The 19,129-nt window shown below is 41.9% G+C and overlaps 1 protein-coding gene across 1 annotated transcript in view; it reads right to left on the bottom strand.

Moving 5' to 3' along the window:
- ELP4 (elongator acetyltransferase complex subunit 4) overlaps positions 1–19,129 on the bottom strand; it is a 371,722-nt gene that overhangs the window by 211,849 nt on the left and 140,744 nt on the right. The window contains exons 6-7 of the mRNA XM_054971431.1: positions 9,758–9,842; positions 3,922–4,110 (exon numbers count right to left, since the gene is read on the bottom strand). Of these exons, the coding sequence (XP_054827406.1) occupies positions 3,922–4,110; positions 9,758–9,842 (274 nt within the window). The remainder of the gene's footprint in view (positions 1–3,921; positions 4,111–9,757; positions 9,843–19,129) is intronic.

Raw genomic sequence — 19,129 nt, 5'->3', positions numbered from 1 at the left:
TCTTTAGTTAGAGTGTCTGGTTTACATTTCCCCTCGGCATTAACGAGTGCCATTCTGGCGTCTTCTACTAGATCAGAGTTCGGGCCTTCCTGCGATGAATTGGAGGTAAAGTAAGCTCTTACCATTTGCATTTCAGGTTTGGTTGTTTTGTTTTTACCTCCAGTCGATTTGTCCATGGTTATAGTAGAAAAGGTTCCTGAATTAGTTTTATATTAAGGCTGCAGTTGGGGAGAGGATCAGGAGTCTAAGCAGTTTGTGTCCACCATCTTCCACGGTGCCCCCTGCCCCGTTTTGTTGCTTTAATCTTCACAATCTGTCTTGTCTAATCTTGTATATCTTTTGCACCTTAAATAAATTAATCATATTTTTATCTTGTGTAGTCCTTGACTTTGAAACCTCAAAAGACCGGCAATGCCCTATGCCTGACCCTTGACCACCTACCAAGGTAAAATTCTGTTTTGGGGAAACTCTGCTTGTAAGTCAACCCTTGCAAGGTAGATTTTCTGTTTTAAGTCACCTACAGGCTTGAAGTTTTCTCCCTTACTTCATAGCCTGGGGGTAGTATAAGGGAGTGGTGGTGGTGTTACCAGGCTAATGTGAGAAAAATCTCTTATTGGCAAATTTGTTAAAGTCTTGTCTAAAAGGACCCAGTGGTGGGTGTCTGTGTGTCTCTGCCCTCTGAGCTAGGGAAGAGCCACGGAGCTGTGCTTGGGATCCTTGATAATTGCCTATTTCTGAAGTAGGGTTTTTTTGAGGGGGAATGCTCTGGAACGGTGTTCTGGCAGCTCTAAAATCTGCTCACGTGATTCCTTCCTCCTTTAGCCCTGCAGGCTCAGCAGAAAAGGTTAAGCTGCTTTGAGTTCATTCTGCTTTCTTGAGTGAATGAGAGAGAGAGAGCACGCTTGTGCTCCGGCCGAGACGCTGCTCATGCCCAAGACGTTGCTCAGGCCTGGCGCAGACTCTGCAGAGGAGGTTTAGCTGCTTTGAGTCCATTCTGCTTTCTTTTCATTCCTCTGTGAGTGACAGAGAGAGAGTGAGAGCGATCTGGGGCCCAGTGCAGGCTCTGCAGAGAAGGCTTAGCTGCTTTGAGTTCATTCTGCTTTTTTTCATTCCTCTGAGAGAGAGAGAGAGGGGAGGGAGAGAGAGGAAGGGAGGGGGAGAGGGAGGGGAGAGGGAGGGGGGAGAGTGGGAGAGACGGAGAGAGGGAGAGCAAGCTGGGGCCCGGTGTGGGCTTTGCAGAGGAGGGCTAAGAGGCTTTGAGTTCATTCTGCTTTCACTCAGGGGTTTCTGTATATGTGTTTGCAGCTTCGAGTTCATTCTATTTTATTTTCATTGGGGGGGTGGGGGTGGGGCTGTGTGTGTGTGTGCTGCTTTGAGTTCATTCTGCTTTCTTTTCGGGGCAGTTGGGGTTGTGCGTATGTGTGCTGCTTTGAGTTCATTCTGCTTTCATTTCATTCAGGGTTTTTTTTGTGTGTGTGTGCTGCTTTCATTCTGCTTTCTTTTCATGGGGCTGTGGGGGCTGTGTGTGTGTGCTGCTTTGAGTTTATTCTGCATGTGTGCTGCTTTGACTTCATTCTGCATTCTGCGTCACTTCCGGGAGTAATGTCACTTCCGGAAGTGACGTCATCACACATTTTCAGGAGCGCGTGCACACTTTGCGCGTGCACTTGTGTTAATAGAGAGTTCTACCACCTCTTTTCCCAGAAAAAAGCCCTGTTCTGAAGTATACTGGAAGGTGAAAATAATGCCTATAACACTTTATAACAGTAAAAAAGAGGAACAAAAAAGTAACAAGAGAAATATTTAAACAATTATTTCTTGCAATTAGGTACTGCTTTCTAAGAGAATCAATGCCATCTTTTTAAAAAAGTGCCTGGCTTTTTTTCTAACAAAGGACAATTAATTATTCATTTTATTTACTTCATTTATACTCCAATGTGTTTCATCAATAGGGACCCAAAGTGCTTACAAAGATCTACTCTCCCCTATTTTATCCTCTTAAAAGCCCTGTGAGGCAGGCTTAGATGAGAGTGTGTAGATGGCCCAGGATCACTCAGCAAGCTTCCATGGCAGCGTGGGGATCTGAACCTGTGTCTCCCAGATCCTGGTCTGATACTCTAATTGCTATATTGTGCTGTTATGATATAAAATACATCCACTGATTTATCCATGAGTAATGAATGACTGATGGATTTATCTATGTAGAATGAATTGCCACATACTTCTTGATATCCAGTTCTACATTTGTTACTAAAATCTGGAAGAATATGGAGTGACAAAATATTAAAACAAATATGCTTGTGGTAGAATTTACTTAAAAGTTTATCTATAAAGTCCACAATGGACGACATTTTCAAATTTATTTTGTTAATTTATTTTATTCTATATATTTTATTTATTTTCGATTTATATTCCGCCTTCCCCACACCAGCAGGCTCAGGGCAGATTACAAACACATACAAATTAAAATACATAAAACCATTAATATAAGTTAACAACCATAAAAACATCCAGAATTATACAATTTAAAATACATATAAACATGAACATAGCAGCATGAAAATCCAACCGACGCAGCCTTAATCATCTCTAGAGCATCTTAGCAGTAAAGGAGATTACTAAATGGGGGTATTAGTAGTGGGGAGGGCCTATTCCACCATCAGCCAGCCAGGGGGGCTCTGCCTAGCACCGCCCATATGCCTGGTGGAACAGCTCCATCTTGCAGGCTTGGTGGAAAGATAACAAATCCTGCTGGGTCTTGGTCTCATTAGACAGAGCATTCCATCAGGCTGGGGTCAGGACCAAAAAGGCCCTCGCCCTAGTCGATGCCAGGCAGGCCTCCCTGGGGCCAGGGACCTTTAGTAGATGTTTCTCACTAGAGCAAAGAGTTCACTGGGGTTCATATGGGGAGAGGTGGTCCCACAGATACGCTGGTCCCAGGCTGCATAGGGCTTTATAGGTTAATACCAAAACCTTGAACCTGATTTGGTATTTCACCGGTAACCAGTGCAGCTGACGCAGTGCCGGCGTTATATGCTCACGCATCGGCAATCCTGTGATGACACGCACTGCTGCATTCTGCACCAGCTGTAACCACCGGATCAGGTTCAGGAGAAGCCCTGCACAGAGTGCATTACAGTAGTCTAACGTAGAGGTGACCATTGCCTGGACCACTGTAGTCAAGTTGCGGGATGAAAGATACAGGGCAAGCTGCCTGGCCTGTTGAAGATAGAAAAACAAGGACCTGGCAACCAGCAGTGATCTGGGCCTCCATTGTCAAGGAGGCATCCAGGATCACCCCCAGGATCTTGACTCTCAGAGCCGGCATAAGCACCACTCCATCAAGTGCAGGGAGCCGTGGTCCCAAATCCACGTTTCTGCAACTCAAGTACAGGATCTCTGTCTTCACAGGGTTTAACTTCAGCTGACTGTGCCTCAACCATCCAGCCACGGCTTCAAAAGCATGCTCCAGGACATTGGGGCAGATCCAGGCCGTCCGTCCATCAACAGATATAGCTGGATGTCATCTGCATATTGGTGGCACCCAATCCCGAAACTCCGCACCAACTGGGTGAGGGGGTGCATATAGATATTGAACAATAATGGGGAGAGTATCGCCTCCTGTGGCACACCACATACTAGTGGCCGACGGGACGATAACTTATCCCCTAGCGCCACCCTCTGTCCCCGACTCTTCCAAACTCATTTAAAACATGAATTACTATAATTTAGTAGGAACTGCAGAAAGCAACTGAATTTATTTTTGTGAAATTAAAATCTTGAAATTCATTTACTATTGAAGAAATACAGATAAAATAAGAAAGAACTTTAAAATTCAACTATGGCAAGTTTTGCCTGCTAATTATCCATCAACTGCTTTTTTAAAGTACCAACTGCAAATAAAAATTGAATTAGACCTACCTGGATGAGGTGAGATGGAATGGTGATGATGCAGGCAGACAAAGAAGTTCTAAGGAGGCCCCGAAGAGCATATAGAAATCTTGTGAGGCTATAAATATTTTGTGGGTTTTCATTGCAACAAATATCATCATCCCATAGTACTGAGCCAAGATTCTGAATTCCAATCCTCAAAATATTTCTTTGCTTTTTCTATCAAATATGAGAAATATAAAAGTAATTAGTGGAATCTGAAACATTAAATGCAAGAATTAGAAAGCTGAAACTTGGGGGTATCCTCTCATTATATGAGGGGGTAAAAGAGGAAGAAGGCAGTGAGTGGGGAAGGAAACTCAAGATCAAAAGCAAGTAGTACTCTTAGGATTCCCCATGATTCTTCAAGTCTTAAATGAGAGGATTTCTGAGGGGCTTCTGTGCTGTTGCTGAAGCAAATGGGGCATCCTCTAATTGTCTCTAAAACTGAGTAGAAGCTTCTCTGACTAATAAGCATGATAAGGAAAGAGTAGTGGTGACATTATAGCCATTGAGAAGATCCCAAGCAGCTTGGCTGGGGGGACTGAGCCCCCATTAGGTTGAAGATGTTGGTAATATCTGCTGTATTGGACAGAAATTATAAGAATTGTGTTGCCCATATTATGCACCTTTGGAAACAATTTTGTATCACTCAGATTATTAGTCAACAAAATGATCTTTGACTTGCATTTGCATAGTATATTGACCAAGCTTATATTATGAAAATGAGAATGTTTTTCCGCCCACTATGTAAATGCTATATTTTCTTAATTATACTGAAATAGCTTTCTTACGAACAGCCAAAATTAAATGATAGATTTATCTGAAACAATGATAAGCAGTGCTAGTATTTTGCTTCTCTGTTTTAGAAACAACAAACAAAAACAAACCACAGAAGGTTTTCTTCATGCCTTAAAAATGGTTTCATCATTTGTTGGTTCCAGTAAAATAAAAATATCAGGAATATATTTTGGTGCTATTCTCTTATCCTGTGTGGAAGACTATAAAACCATTACTTTAAACACTTTCCAGTAACAGGTTATTTGCTGTCTGCTCCCAGGGTTTTCATGTCACTTTGCTGCTGCTGCTGCTTCCTCGATTCTGTACAATTTCCTGCTTCCAAAAGGACATGTCATCATACTGGAGAAGCAGTTCAACATATTGTACTGGAGAAACTGTTATGACATGTCTGTTACTATAGTTACCACAGCAGAGTTGCCTATCAAGAACCAATTTACTTCTCCAGAAGGGCACTGTTACCACTAACAGGAAAACAGGTTTCCCCATAAAGCTCATCATACACTGCAAAACTAAATTAACCAGAATTCTGCTTCATAAATATTCATTAAATTATCTAGAATTAGTATTAAAGAAAATCCTTTTTAAAGAGGTAAGAGAATCAAATGGCTCAAATGGCTGCATTAAAGTTAATATTATAAAAAGGATAAAATATCTGCAATGATTAATTCTTGTGTTTGCAAGGATAAATTTAATTGTAAAAGATTATGGTAAAAAGACGCCAATTACTAATTTTACTACAATAGCAGGATAAACACTATTTCATTTAAAATATACTTGCCTCTAGATTTACATGATTGATTATTCATGAACAGTTAAAAATATGTCTGAGTGAAAGCTGCAAAGAAATTTAAAAGCATGGCCAGGATTCCAAAGGTGCTACAGCTGGAGGGAAAATTGGTAAGCCACTCCATCTTCTGCATACACAGAAGCCTTTGACAATTTAAACTGGGTTTTTTTGTTTGAAGTTTTAGAAAAGATGAATTTTGGGGAGAACTTTATAAAATGGGTGAAATCCATAAAATGGGTGAAATCGATTTATACTTCACAGAATGCCAAAATCATAATTAACGGAGAACTAAATACACCATGTGAGATACAGAAAGGAACATGTCAAGGATGTCCGTTGTCACTGCTTCTTTTTATTTTAGTGTTGGAGGTTCTGAATAGAGACATTAGACAAGAGGAAAGGATCAAGGGGGTTAAAATAAAAAAGAGTCATATAAATTAAGAGCCTTTGCAGACAATTTAGTTTTGACTTTGGAAGACCCATTGGATGGAACTGAAATATTGATGGAGAAGTTGAGAGAGTTTGGTACTCTGGCAGGCTTTAAAATAAATGAACAGAAAACAAAAATGTTGACCAAGTCAGGAAGAATTGATGAAAATAACAGGTTTTAAGATTGAAAAGAAGGTAAAATATTTAGGTATCACGCTGATGGGGATGAACTGCATATTATTTCAAAATAATTATGTTAAGACATAGAATGAAATCAAAAAAGATATGTTAAGATGGAAAAGAGTACAGTTGTCCTTGTTGGGGAGAATATCAGTTATTAAGATTAATGTTTTACTTAGAATGTTATTCCTTTTTCAGACAATATCTGTGTTAACTTCAGATGTAATAATAACAATAATAATAATATTTGATTTATATACCGCCCTTCAGGACAACTTAATGCCCACTTAGAATGGTTTACAAAGTATGCTATTATTATCCCCACAACAAAACACTCTGTGAGGTGGGTGGGGCTGAGAGAGCTCCAGAGAATTGTGACTAGCCCAAGGTCACCCAGCTGGCTTCAAGTGGAGGAGTGAGGAATCAAACCCAGCTCTGCAGATTAGAGTCCCACGCTCTTAACCTCTGCACCAAACTGGCTTAATGTACCATTTAAGCAGTGGCAAAAGGATATTTCAACATTCATATGGCAAGGAGGAAAACCAAGGGTTAAATATAAAATTCTTCAGGACGTGAAGGAGAGAGGTGGACTTGGTTTACCAGATTTGAAAGTGTATTATGCATCCTTATGTCTAGTGTGGATGAAGGAATGGATGCTTTTAAGAAATGAGAGACTCCTGACACTGGAAGGTCATGACTTGAGATTTGGATGGCATGCCTATTTGTGGTATGACAATGCAAAAATCATTATATCAGGAGAGCCATTTTGAGAATTTGGAACAAATATAAACTGAGACTAACACAGAAGATACCACTTTGGATTTCAACACAGGAAGCGTTTTATAGAAGAGAGAGGATTTTCAAACATGGATGGTTGATTTATGAAGATTTACTAGAATTCTCACTGGGAGATTGTAATTTGAAGACAAGGGAGGATTTAATAGCTAAAGGTTATAAATGTCAATGGTTTTCCTATGCTCAACTTTTAGAAAGATTCAAATTACATAAAAAAATATGGGGTTTTGAACATGACAAGACTGAATTTGAAAAAGAGCTGTGTTTAAGGGATGAACATGTTATTTCTAAAATGTGTAAGTTGTTATTGAAATTTGAAACAGAAGAAGAATGTGTGAAAGACTGTATGGTGAAATGGGCTAAAAATTTGAGTATAATATAATGATGGATCAGTGGGAAAATACGTAGATAAAGGGGTGAGTGTTAGACTTAAAGAAAATTTTATAAAATGATGTATCGCTGGTATATGTTCCCTGACAAATTAGCTAAAATGAGTAACGGTATGTCAAATAAATGTTGGAAATGTGAGAAACAAGAAGGAACATTCTATCATCTCTGGTGGACTTGCCGTAAGGTTAGAAAATTCTGAATTCAAATCCATATGATAACACAACATTTTTTAAAGACAACTGTACAGTTTAAGACAGAAGCCTTTTTGTTGGGATTAATGGACAAACAATTGGAAAATCAGCATGGGGTTTTATTTTTGTATATGACTACAGCAGCTAGGCTTTTATATGCGCAAAAATGCAAAAGCACAGAATTGCCTTCAATTGAAGATTGGATTATGAAAATGATGGAGCTAGCGGAGATGGCTATACTTACGGTTTTGATCAGAGATAAAACATTGTCTACTTTTTTGGCTAACTGGAATCCCCTTATTGATTTTCTGCGTGAAACAAGGAAAAATTATTTGATGAATTGTGGCTTTGATTTTTGAGAAGATAAATCTGGGAAAAAACAAATAGAAGGGAGGCAGTAGTGGAAAAGAAAATTTTGGAGAGATTAAATGTTAAGTACCATGTTTCTTAAAAAAGATAAGTGTTGTAGAGAAGAATGGAAATGAAATATGTATTATTGTTTTCTTTTGTTTCTAAGTTCTGTTTTTTCTTCCTTCTTATAAGTTTTTTACTATCCTTTTTTATTTTTGCTTTCTGCCCTTTTTATTAGGTTTTTAATTCTATGAATATATATATATATTTAAAAGAAGCATCTCTCTCTCTCTCTCTCTCTCTCTCTTTCTCTCACACACACCTCTTTGAACCTTGGCCTACATATAGGAAAAGCTGAGAATGATGCAGTCAGTCCCCTAAACATTTTATTAAACACATGTGGCTCTCCAAGAATGAGATCAATGCTGATGAGGAAGTGGAGATTAGAGGCAAGAAATCCCAATACAGAGAGAATTTCGTTCCCAGCCTAGAGGGCTGCAGAACTGCTTTGTGCCAGTCCTAATTTTAAATGGCATGAAAGCACTACTGGCTTTTGATGAGCCATTTGCTCCCTTGTGTGCAGCAGCCCATCAGAATGCTGCTGGATAAGCTATTGTGCTCTGCTTGGTCCTCTGCAACAGGCTTTTGCTGCAAGTTGTGGATAATATGGGAGTAGCTGGCTGCCTTTTGAGGGGCTGAGCAGGAATTTTTTGGGCCTCCTTCAAATTGGCCAGGAAAGGGGTCTTTTTTAACCTGTTGCACAGTGTCCTGGGGAGTGGCGGTATTCTCTAATTAGGCCTGGTCTTTTGATGGGTTTCAGTGAGAGGACAAAGAATCAAAGACATTTACTGAATGCAGCCTCCTAGAGATCATGCTGTAACTCTACATCTCAGCAACAAAGTGAAGAAGTTAACTGCCTGCTGGCATCTCATACAGGATGCCTGTAAGGTCAGACCTTAAGATCAAGGTCTGAGAATTCTGCCTTCTGTCCTTTGAAATTTTATAACATTCATCTTGATGAACAGCTCTATAGAGCTTGAAAGCTTGCAGAGTGTTTTGTGCCAATCTGATTTATCTTAATAAAAGGAATTACAGAGATACTGTTCTTGTTTTTGGATTTTGTGTGGACAAATATGACTATACAACTTTTTCATAGTAAGTTTTGGCAGGAATAATGCAAGTTGTCACAGTATAGGATGGAATAACTGGCAAACACCCTGATCTATCTAAGGATGATGAGATGTTCTCAAGCAGCCTGGTGGGCTGGAGATGGAACACCTTTGGTGGCTGAGCAGCATCACCTGAGTCCTTAGCTACTGGAGCAGCATATGAGGCTTAACATCTCTTGGCACTGTTTTAGACGTAGGTCTAAATGCAACCCGTAGTAATTCTTGGCTGAGTTTGGAGCCAGAGTAGGCTTGCTCAAAATGTTGGTAGAAGCAGTAGGCTGCTTATTAGCATTTATGTACACAAATTCAGGGATGTTTAATTGATGTATATCAGCCATTAATAAATTAGTTAACCCAGTGTGTCATGTCCTTATTTGGGGGTCCCTCCTGATACAATGCAGTGAGGAATTGAATGATATTGTTAGCTTTATTACTTTTCAACAGCAAAACCAAAAGTCATAATCATCAACAATTTCAAAATCAGCCTCAAACTATCTTACACTTGTTTCATGTATTTGTGTGAGTGTTTTAATATCTAAAACATTATTAATGGATTAACAAAATGGCTGTTATTTGCACAGACTACCCACATTTGTTAATATCTAAAATGTTTAAATACCTTGTTTAATCACAACCACCATTAAGATTATTCATAATAAATATTTTATGTTCTAGAGGCACCCTTCAAAAATTGTAGGTACAAACTTGTAGAAGATACTGAAAGTGCTTAATACCTGAGGAGTGGAGCCACCAAATCCTTCCTGATAAATGACCTTCTGAATAGAATGAAGCAATCTGGTATAACCAGAGGCCATATTACTAAGAGAGGGGAAATAATATATGATTTAATAAACATATATTATCAACTGTAATATATATATATATAAATTTACCAGTGAAAGAGCTAATAAAAGCAAAGTAAAACAAAAATCAAGTGGCACATTAAAGACTAACCAAGCTTATTCGAGTATGTAAGGTTTCGTTTGTTAGAGCTTACCTCATCAGATGCATATTATATTGGTGTGTGTGTGGGGCAGAGATTTTCCATGACATACTCATCTGACTCATGAAAGCTTATGCTGGAATAAACTTGGTTAGATTTAAAGGTGCCACTTGAATTCTGTTTTACAATAGACTAACAGAGCTACTCTTTTGAAATTGTTTCTGCAAAAGCAAACATTCTCTTAGAACAAATTAGATATATTAATATTTGTTAACATTAATAATGTACTCTGATATTATGTTAAAATGAAACTATGATGAAATTAGAATATAACTAGAGCTACTTCAAATGCTATATATTTGCTTCAAAGAAAACAAAAACACAGAAATATATTGTTACCCAACAATCATATTTGAATGTACGTTTCCCATCATATGTATAAAGAAACAAATAAAACTGGAAAACATTTTATATGAAAAAAATACTATGTAGCTCCACCACCTCTCATTGTATGGTGGAAGATACCTCCACTTGTACAAGAAATGAGAGATTTGTGATTTCCATGGACTTCCCCTTCCCACCTTGAAGCATCTTTCTAAGCTGCATATCCTAACCTTCAGAAGGAGCCTTTTAGTGGGTTACAGCAAAAAAAGAAGAGAAAGATCCATTCCATGAGCTCTGCTCTTGATGCAATTTTTTTGGTCCTGGTCGAAGTGTCTATGGCAGCCTTGCTTACATCCTACGAACCTAATTATTTATTTAAGAACAAGATTCCAGTCCAGTAGCACCTTAAACACCTTTAAGGAGCAACTGGACCTGAATCTTGCTCTTCTACTACAGACCAACATGGCTACCCACCTGAAATTTGTTTATTTTAGTTACAAATAAAAACCCACTATATTTCAAACAATTAGCATATAATTAATGTCATGAGCAACTGAGCAAGCACTGATTACATTCATAAATGACTCCGTTTACCTAAAAGGAATCCCCCCCCCAGGTGTAACATCGGGAAAAAAGGCAATTGTCTTAAATGGAAACTTTGTCTACTTACTGTGAAGTTCCTTTCTTGATGGCCCTGGAGTGGGGCAGTCACAACCAATGGGATGCACAAAAGGAATATTCCCCAGGAAAGACCAAATGAAATCTAAGTGTCATAGCTATTTGAAGGATTGTCAAATTGGGAGTGTCATGAGAGATTATTCACAGACTTCCATGTAGTCTGCCCTGCAGATCACCTCTAAAGAGGGAAAAGTTCCTTCATAAAGCGGAGGTGGCTGTTCCTCTTATAGAATGAGCCAGAAGTCTCATTGGGGTTCCAACCCCCTAGCCTTATAGCTCCACAGTAATACTACCCTACTTCCCCTTTCCAAGGAGGATAACAAAAACCTGGAAAAACCCCTCTAGAAATGGAATATATTCTATTATGGGCATGTAGTGGGGAATTATGAGCAGATTGTTGTAGGCCCCTCATATGTAACTTTGCCAGGGAAGTCACAACTTTAGTCACAGCTAGGGGTGTGCAAGGAAAATTTTTTTCGGCATTCTTGTTTCGGCTTTAGCCGAAACAAGAATCTCTTTCGGATAAAGCCAAAAGCCGAAACAGCTAGCCGTTTCGGCTTTCGGCTTTCAGCTTTGTTTCGGCTTCTTTCGGCTTTTTTTCAATGGGAAAATGCCTCCGTCTTCCCGGACGCCTGGGGGAGGCATTTTCCCACAGAATCAAGCCAAAATTGGTGGGGACCTTCCCCTAACCCCTCTCTAACAACCCCCCAAGTTTCAGACAGATTGGACTTTGGGGGGGGCCATGTTATGGCCCCCCAAAGCAGGTCCCCCTATCCTCCCATAAGAAAGCGAAGGGTGAGCATATTGTTAGCATGCTGCTGCTCATCTTTCTTCATTATTTCCTATGGGGAAAAAATGAAGAGGCAGGCTTCCTTTGCCAGGGGTGGCATTTTGCATGCAAAATGCCCCCCAACCCTCTGGGGCCCTTCTCCCACCCTTCCTCCCACCCCCCACCAAGGCTCAGCCTGCTCCCACTTGGGGGGGCCATTTCATGGCCTCCCCAAGTAGGTGCTCTGTTCTCTACCACTGACAGCTGGGGGAGGCTTGTCTTGCCAGGGGTGGCATTTTGCATGCAAAATGCCCCCCTACCCTCAGGGGCCCTTCCCCCACCTTTCCTCCCACCCCCCACCAAGGCTCAGCCTGCTCCCACTTGGGGGGGGGCATTTCATGGCCTCCCCAAGTAGGTGCTCTTAGCCCCCAAAGTCCACCCATTACAGTCCCACACAAACCCAATTCCCCCCCAGCTGCCACACACAGACCCAAATCCCCACATTAGCCCCTCACAGACCCAAATCCCCACATTAGCCCCTCACAGACCCAAATCCCCACATTAGCCCCTCACAGACCCAAATCCACCCCCAGCAGCCCCACACCCATAACCCCAGGAACAGGCTGGCAAAGGCCAGCCTTCTCCCTTTGTTCCCTATGCTGGGAACTTCTAAACTCTCTTTCCCTGGACAATTCTGCACAGCCCCGGGGTGCCACAATGGTGGGCACACTTCTGAGTGCCAGCTGGTCCCTGTGAAAGAGCACCTGAACCACAGACACCCTCCCTCAAATTCCCCCACCACCTACAGAGATGGCTGGCCAGCCAGAACCATTGTTCCCTATGATGGGAACCAACTGCACAACAAAGAATAAAACATGAACAACACAAAATGAAGTTTTTTAAAAACTATTTTCTCCCTTTCAAAGTACAAGTAGGCAAAGCATTATGACACATTACACCAGCAGTCCCCCACACAGAAAAATAACACAACTCACTTAACACCAGAGAATCACAAAGCACAATTCCTGTCAAAAACACTTTATTTCTTGAACAGCTTTAGGTTACACAGCAGGGGGGCACACCAAAGGGCATGGCAGCAGTATCTTACACAAAAATAACACAACTCACTTAACACCAGAGAATCACAAAGCACAATTCCTGTCAAAAACACTTTATTTCTTGAACAGCTTTAGGTTACACAGCAGGGGGGCACACCAAAGGGCATGGCAGCAGTATCTTACACAAAAATAACACAACTCACTTAACATCGGAGAATCACAAAAGCACAATTCCTTTCAAAAACACTTTATTTCTTGAACAGCTTTAGGTTACACAGTAGGAGGGCACAACAGGGCATGATAGCAGTGTACTACACAAAATAATACAACTCACTTTACCGTTTTTGACAGCAATTGTGTTTGGGCGATTCTCTGATGTGAAGTGAGTTGTGTTATTTTTGTGTAGTACACTGCTTTCATTCCCTGTTGTGCCTTCCTACTGTGTAACCTAAAGCAGTTAAAGAAATAAAGTGCTTTTGACAGCAATTTTTTTGGGGTGATTCTTTAATGTGAAGTGAGTTGTGTTATTTTTTTGTAAGATACTGCTGCAATGCCCTTTGGTGTGCCCCCCTGCTGTGTAACCTAAAGCTGTTCAAGAAATAAAGTGTGTTTGACAGGAATTGTTTTTGTGATTCTCTGATGTTAAGTGAGTTGTGTTATTTTTGGAATGCTGGAATGCCCTTTGGTGTGCCCCCCTGCTGTGTAACCTAAAGCTGTTCAAGAAATAAAGTGTTTTTGACAGGAATTGTGCTTTGTGATTCTCTGATGTTAAGTGAGTTGTGTTATTTTTCTGTGTGGGGGACTGCTGGTGTAATGTGTCATAATGCTTTGCTACTTGTACTTTGAAAGGGAGAAAATAATTTTTAAAAAACTTTATTTTGTGTTGTTCGTGTTTTATTCTTTGTTGTGCAGTTGGTTCCCATCATAGGGAACAATGGGGCTGGCTGGCCAGCCATCTCTGTAGGTGGGGGGGGAACTTGAGGAAGGGTGTCTGTGGTTCAGGTGCTCTTTCACAGGGACCAGCTGGCACTCAGAAGTGTGCCCACCATTGTGGCACCCCTGGGCTGTGCAGAATTGGCCAGGGAAAGAGAATTTAGAAGTTCCCAGCATAGGGAACAAAGGGAGAGGGCTGGCCTTTGCCAGCCTGTTCCTGGGGTTATGGGTGTGGGGCTGCTGGGGGTGGATTTGGGTCTGTGAGGGGCTAATGTGGGGATTTGGGTCTGTGTGTGGCAGCTGGGGGGGAATTGGGTTTGTGTGGGGCTGTAGGGGGTGGACTTTGGGGGCTGAGAGCACCTACTTGGGGAGGCCATGAAATGCCCCCCCCAAGTGGGAGCAGGCTGAGCCTTGGTGGGGGGTGGGAGTAAGGGTGGGAGAAGGGCCCCTGAGGGTAGGGGTGGCATTTTGCATGCAAAATGCCACCCCTGGCAAGACAAGCCTCCCCCAGCTGTCAGTGGTAGAGAACAGAGCACCTACTTGGGGAGGCCATGAAATGGCCCCCCCAAGTGGGAGCAGGCTGAGCCTTGGTGGGGGGTGGGAGGAAGGGTGGGAGAAGGGCCCCAGAGGGTTGGGGGGCATTTTGCATGCAAAATGCCACCCCTGGCAAAGGAAGCCTGCCTCTTCATTTTTTCCCCATAGGAAATAATGAAGAAAGATGAGCAGCAGCATGCTAACAATATGCTCACCCTTCGCTTTCTTATGGGAGGATAGGGGGACCTGCTTTGGGGGGCCATAACATGGCCCCCCCCAAAGTCCAATCTGTCTGAAACTTGGGGGGTTGTTAGAGAGGGGTTAGGGGAAGGTCCCCACCAATTTTGGCTTGATTCTGTGGGAAAATGCCTCCCCCAGGTGTCCGGGAAGACGGAGGCATTTTCCCATTGAAAAAGCCGAAAGAAAGCCGAAAGAAGCCGAAACGTTTCGGCTTTTTTTCTTTCAGATAAGCCGAAACGTTTCGGCTTTCTCCGAAACGTTTCGGCTAACCCAAAAGAAGCCGAAACACTTTTGTTTCGGCTTTCTTTCGGCATTCAGAAAGCCGAAACGCACATCCCTAGTCACAGCCATTAGCTCAATAAGCATTTGAATTTTCAGTGCTGATTGGAATCTATAGTTTATCACAGATCTGACTACAGCCTTTATCTCACATGCTGTCTCCAATGGCAGAAAAGCCTTATTTAAAGAAGAGTCTAGTAATGTATCAATAAATAGCATTCTTCTAGAAGGGTTAAGGTTGGATTTCTTAAAGTTAACTATCAACCCCAAATGCTGACATGTCTCTAAAACTATGTCTATATTTTTTGTTAAGGCCTCCTTAGAATGGGCAGAGATCAAACAATCATCCACGTGCCTTTCAGCATTTATTTGCTGTTTAGAATGTGACTGCCTCCTCCTGAGTCATCTTGAGCAGAACCGTCTGGTCCTCTGGCAGATGTTAATCACACATCGCCATCTTATTCCAAAGGAATATCTGGTAAGCACCTATAATAGGATCATAATTAGCAATTTCTATGATGAGGGCTGCCCTTATATCTACCCAGGAAATACAATTACAGGACCCAATGGCATCAACTACACTGTCTCTGGCTCTTACAACTGCTCATCCTCTAATGTGATATATGCCCTCATGTTCCAACAATGTCCATCTGCTCTGTACATTGGATAAACCAGCCAACTTCTGTGCAAAAGAATAAATGGACACAAATCTGACATTAAAAATGGCAACATCCAGAAACCAGTGGGAGAACACTTCAATCTACCAGGACATTCCATCAAGGACTTAAAGGTCACTGTAGTTCAACAGGAACCTTTCAAAATCAAAATCCAACGGGAAGCTGCTGAATTGGAATTCATATGTAAATTTGACTCAGTCAGGTTGGGATTGAATAGAGACTATGAATGGTTATCTCATTATCAGAAATAACTGACTTCCTTAACAGAAGCAAACTGATCTCCATATCAGAAGCTACTGTTTGCATCTACTCCTCCCTCCCCTTTCCACCTATATATCTGACCAGTTTCTTCTCGCCCTCCATGCATCTGACGAAGAGAACTGTGATTCTCGAAAGCTTATGCTACAATAAAGTTGGTTAGTCTTAAAGGTGCTACTGGACTCTTTTTGATTTTGCTACTACAGACTAACATGGCTAACTCCTCTGCATCTATGATGTATAGACTTTCTGTCTCAGGCTATCCAGCTTCTTCTCCTCCCTGTTGGTAGGCTTAGAATGGCGACCTTGTCACCATTGACTGCATCTCCTCTGTGACTGCATCTCCTCTGTGACTAATGACGATGGAGGAGGATGGGTGAATAGAAAGAATAATTTTATAAAGCCCTTCAGCCTTCTTAGACATAGGGGGAATAGAAGCTGGTTTCTCACATAACATAGACATCAAGTTCATAAACTCCTCAATCATGAGGAATGCAATGTTTGTTGGATTCCTTAAATAGAGGTGTTGTAGCATTTTATCCTTGGTCTTGGCTCAGAAGAAGCAACATTTATGTCCAAAGATTTATCCATTTGAAGCATCTGCTCAGTAAAGATTCGAAAATCATCTGTGGAAGAAACAGGTTCCTTTTCTCTCCTAGCCTCATCTGGTGATGGTTCATACGGTAGACTTGGTCTCCGCTCCCCCAAATAAAGCTCTGAGTCTGATTCAGGTAGATGAAATGCCATAGATGGTTTCCAAATGGAGTGTTATTAATGGTGCAGAATCCCACAGATTCTGCTCTGTAAAGTTCACCCCAATCGACTCTTGAAGGTAGATGCACTCCTTGATACCATGCTGGGAATCTGTGCACATGGCAGCTTTGGTGTGGAATTTGTCCAGGACCCAGATAAGCCAGGTATAAGAGTTCTCCGGCCAACTCTCCTATCTCTTCCAAAGAACAAGTTGTGTGGAAGCTTGAGTGAGGGGAAGGGGTATATGGGGTCGCCACTACCTTCAAATCACCAGTCTCAAAAGATCCTGTGAAAACTCCTCTTATGTTCTGAGTGTTTTGATTTAGATTTGGCCTTTTCCCTTGGTTGTTCAAATGATTTAGGAGTTCACAGAATCATAGAGTTGGAAGGGGCCATACAGACCATCTAGTCCAACCCCCTGTCCAGTGCAGAGTCAGCCTAAAGCATCTCTGACAAATATTCATCCAGCCTCTTCTTGAAAACTGCCAGTGAGGGGGAGCTCACCACCTCCCTAAGCAGCTGATTCCACTTTTTAACTACTCTGACCGTGAAAAAGTTTTTCCTAATGTCCAGCTGGTACCTTTGTGTATGTAATTTAAGCCCACTGCTTCAGGTCCTACTCTCTGCTGCCAACTGGAACAGCTCCTTGCCCTCCTCCAAATAACAGCCTTTCAAATATTTAAAGAGAGCAATCATATCCCCCCTCAATCTCCTCTTCTCCAAACTAAACATTCCCAAGGCCCTCAGCCTTTCCTCGTAGGGCTCAGTCTCCAGACCCCTGATCATCCTTGTCGCTCTCCTCTGCACCCTCTCGATTTTGTCCATATCATTTTTGAAGTGAGGCCTCCAGAACTGCACACAATACTCCAGGTGCGGCCTGACCAAGGCAGTATGGAGAGGGAATATGACCTCCTGTGATTTCGAAGCTATGGCCCCTTTGATACAACCCAAGATTGAATTAGCCTTTTTTTGCCACCGCATCACACTGACTGCTCATATTTAGTTTACAGTCCACTCTTACCCCAAGATCCCTTTCACATATACTACTGCCCAGAAGTGTATCCCCCATCCAGTATTTGTGCTTCCCATTTTTGTGGCCCAGATGTAATACTGTGCACTTGTCTTTGTTGAATTGCATCCTATTTACAGCTGCCCACTTCTCCAGAGTATTCAGGTCTTGTTGAATTTTAATTCTATCTTCTTGGGTGTTTGCTACTCCTCCCAATTTGGTATCATCAGCAAATTTAATGAGCAGCCCTTCCACTCCTTCATCCAGATCACTGATAAAAATATTGAAAAGTACCAGGCCCAAAACCGAGCCCTGTGGCATGCCACTGGACACCTCCAATCTGATGAAACGCCGTTGACCACCACTCTTTGCGTGCGGTCCTCTAACCAGTTCCCTATCCACCGAACTGTCCTATAGTCCAGTCCACAGTCTTCCAGTTTGCCCATCAGAATGTCATGGGGGACCTTATCGAAAGCTTTACTGAAATCCAGATAAATTACATCAACAGAGTTCCCCCGATCCAGTAAGCTGGTCACTTGATCAAAGAAAGAAATCAAGTTGGTCTGGCAACATCTGTTAGGGACAAAACCATGCTGACTTCCCCGGATCACTGAGCGGTCCTTCAGATGCTTACAGATTGACTTCCGGTTTGGGATTCATGGAGGTCTAACGCAGCTCAAAGAGCTGGGCTGTCCGTGCCGTTGTTTGTGGAGGCTGGAGGGGCGCAAACTGCCCGCAGCCCCCTGTTCCCAGGTGGGGAACAGGCAAGTACGCTCGAGAACCTGAGGGCGCGTTGATCTCGGGTGTGAGGGGGGTTCTACACAACAAGCCCCTTTCCACCCTTGAGGTCCCACCCGAAGAAAGGTTTGCTAAAATCTCTGCAACGGCTCTGGAGTCAGTTTCTGGCATAAGACCTACATGCCCAAGCTTCAGTAAACCAGGAAGGGAATTGGAATTGATCGGATAATTGAAGCAGCGATTACAACCCAAGAGAAACGTCTAAGAAGGTAAAGATTGCTATCTCTCAGTACGGGACAGATTATAAAAAGGAGTAAAGAGATAAAGACGACTTAAAAACTGCAAGGGACTTGTTATATATAGGAGAGAACTCCAGCAAGTTAAATTTTTTAAAAAGTGACATTATAAAGAGAAATAAACGCGGAAAACTGATTATTGTTTAAATACCTGTGGCTAAGAGGAGATAACGAACTGTGAGAAAGTTTTAACATCGCGAGAACTGCCGTGAAGAAAGAAGGAACAGGAAGTGCGTCAAAATCATAGAGAGACCAGTGAGAAGCGGTTGCTAAAAGCGGAAGTAGAAAGCCGCCATTTTGAAGAAGGGCAAAGTTGTGGCTTCAAAGAAAACGGAAGTAGGACATCTTGGATGAGGGTAAGGGCGATTACTTCAATATAAAACCATAGAGAAAAGACGCCCGACATTTTGGACCGTGCAAGCATTAACTTTTAAAAAATAAGCCGAATTGGGACATTTAAAATTAACAGAAAGGAGTAAATTAGCGCCACGGAGTTGAGGAAAAGAGCGGACTCATGGGAGCGAGGTAGATCTAGCCCCACGATGTCAAAGAAGGAG

Source organism: Eublepharis macularius, chromosome 2 (assembly GCF_028583425.1).
Source record: "Eublepharis macularius isolate TG4126 chromosome 2, MPM_Emac_v1.0, whole genome shotgun sequence".
NCBI classification, from domain to species: domain Eukaryota; kingdom Metazoa; phylum Chordata; class Lepidosauria; order Squamata; family Eublepharidae; genus Eublepharis; species Eublepharis macularius.
This window is presented reverse-complemented; position numbering and strand designations above follow the sequence as displayed.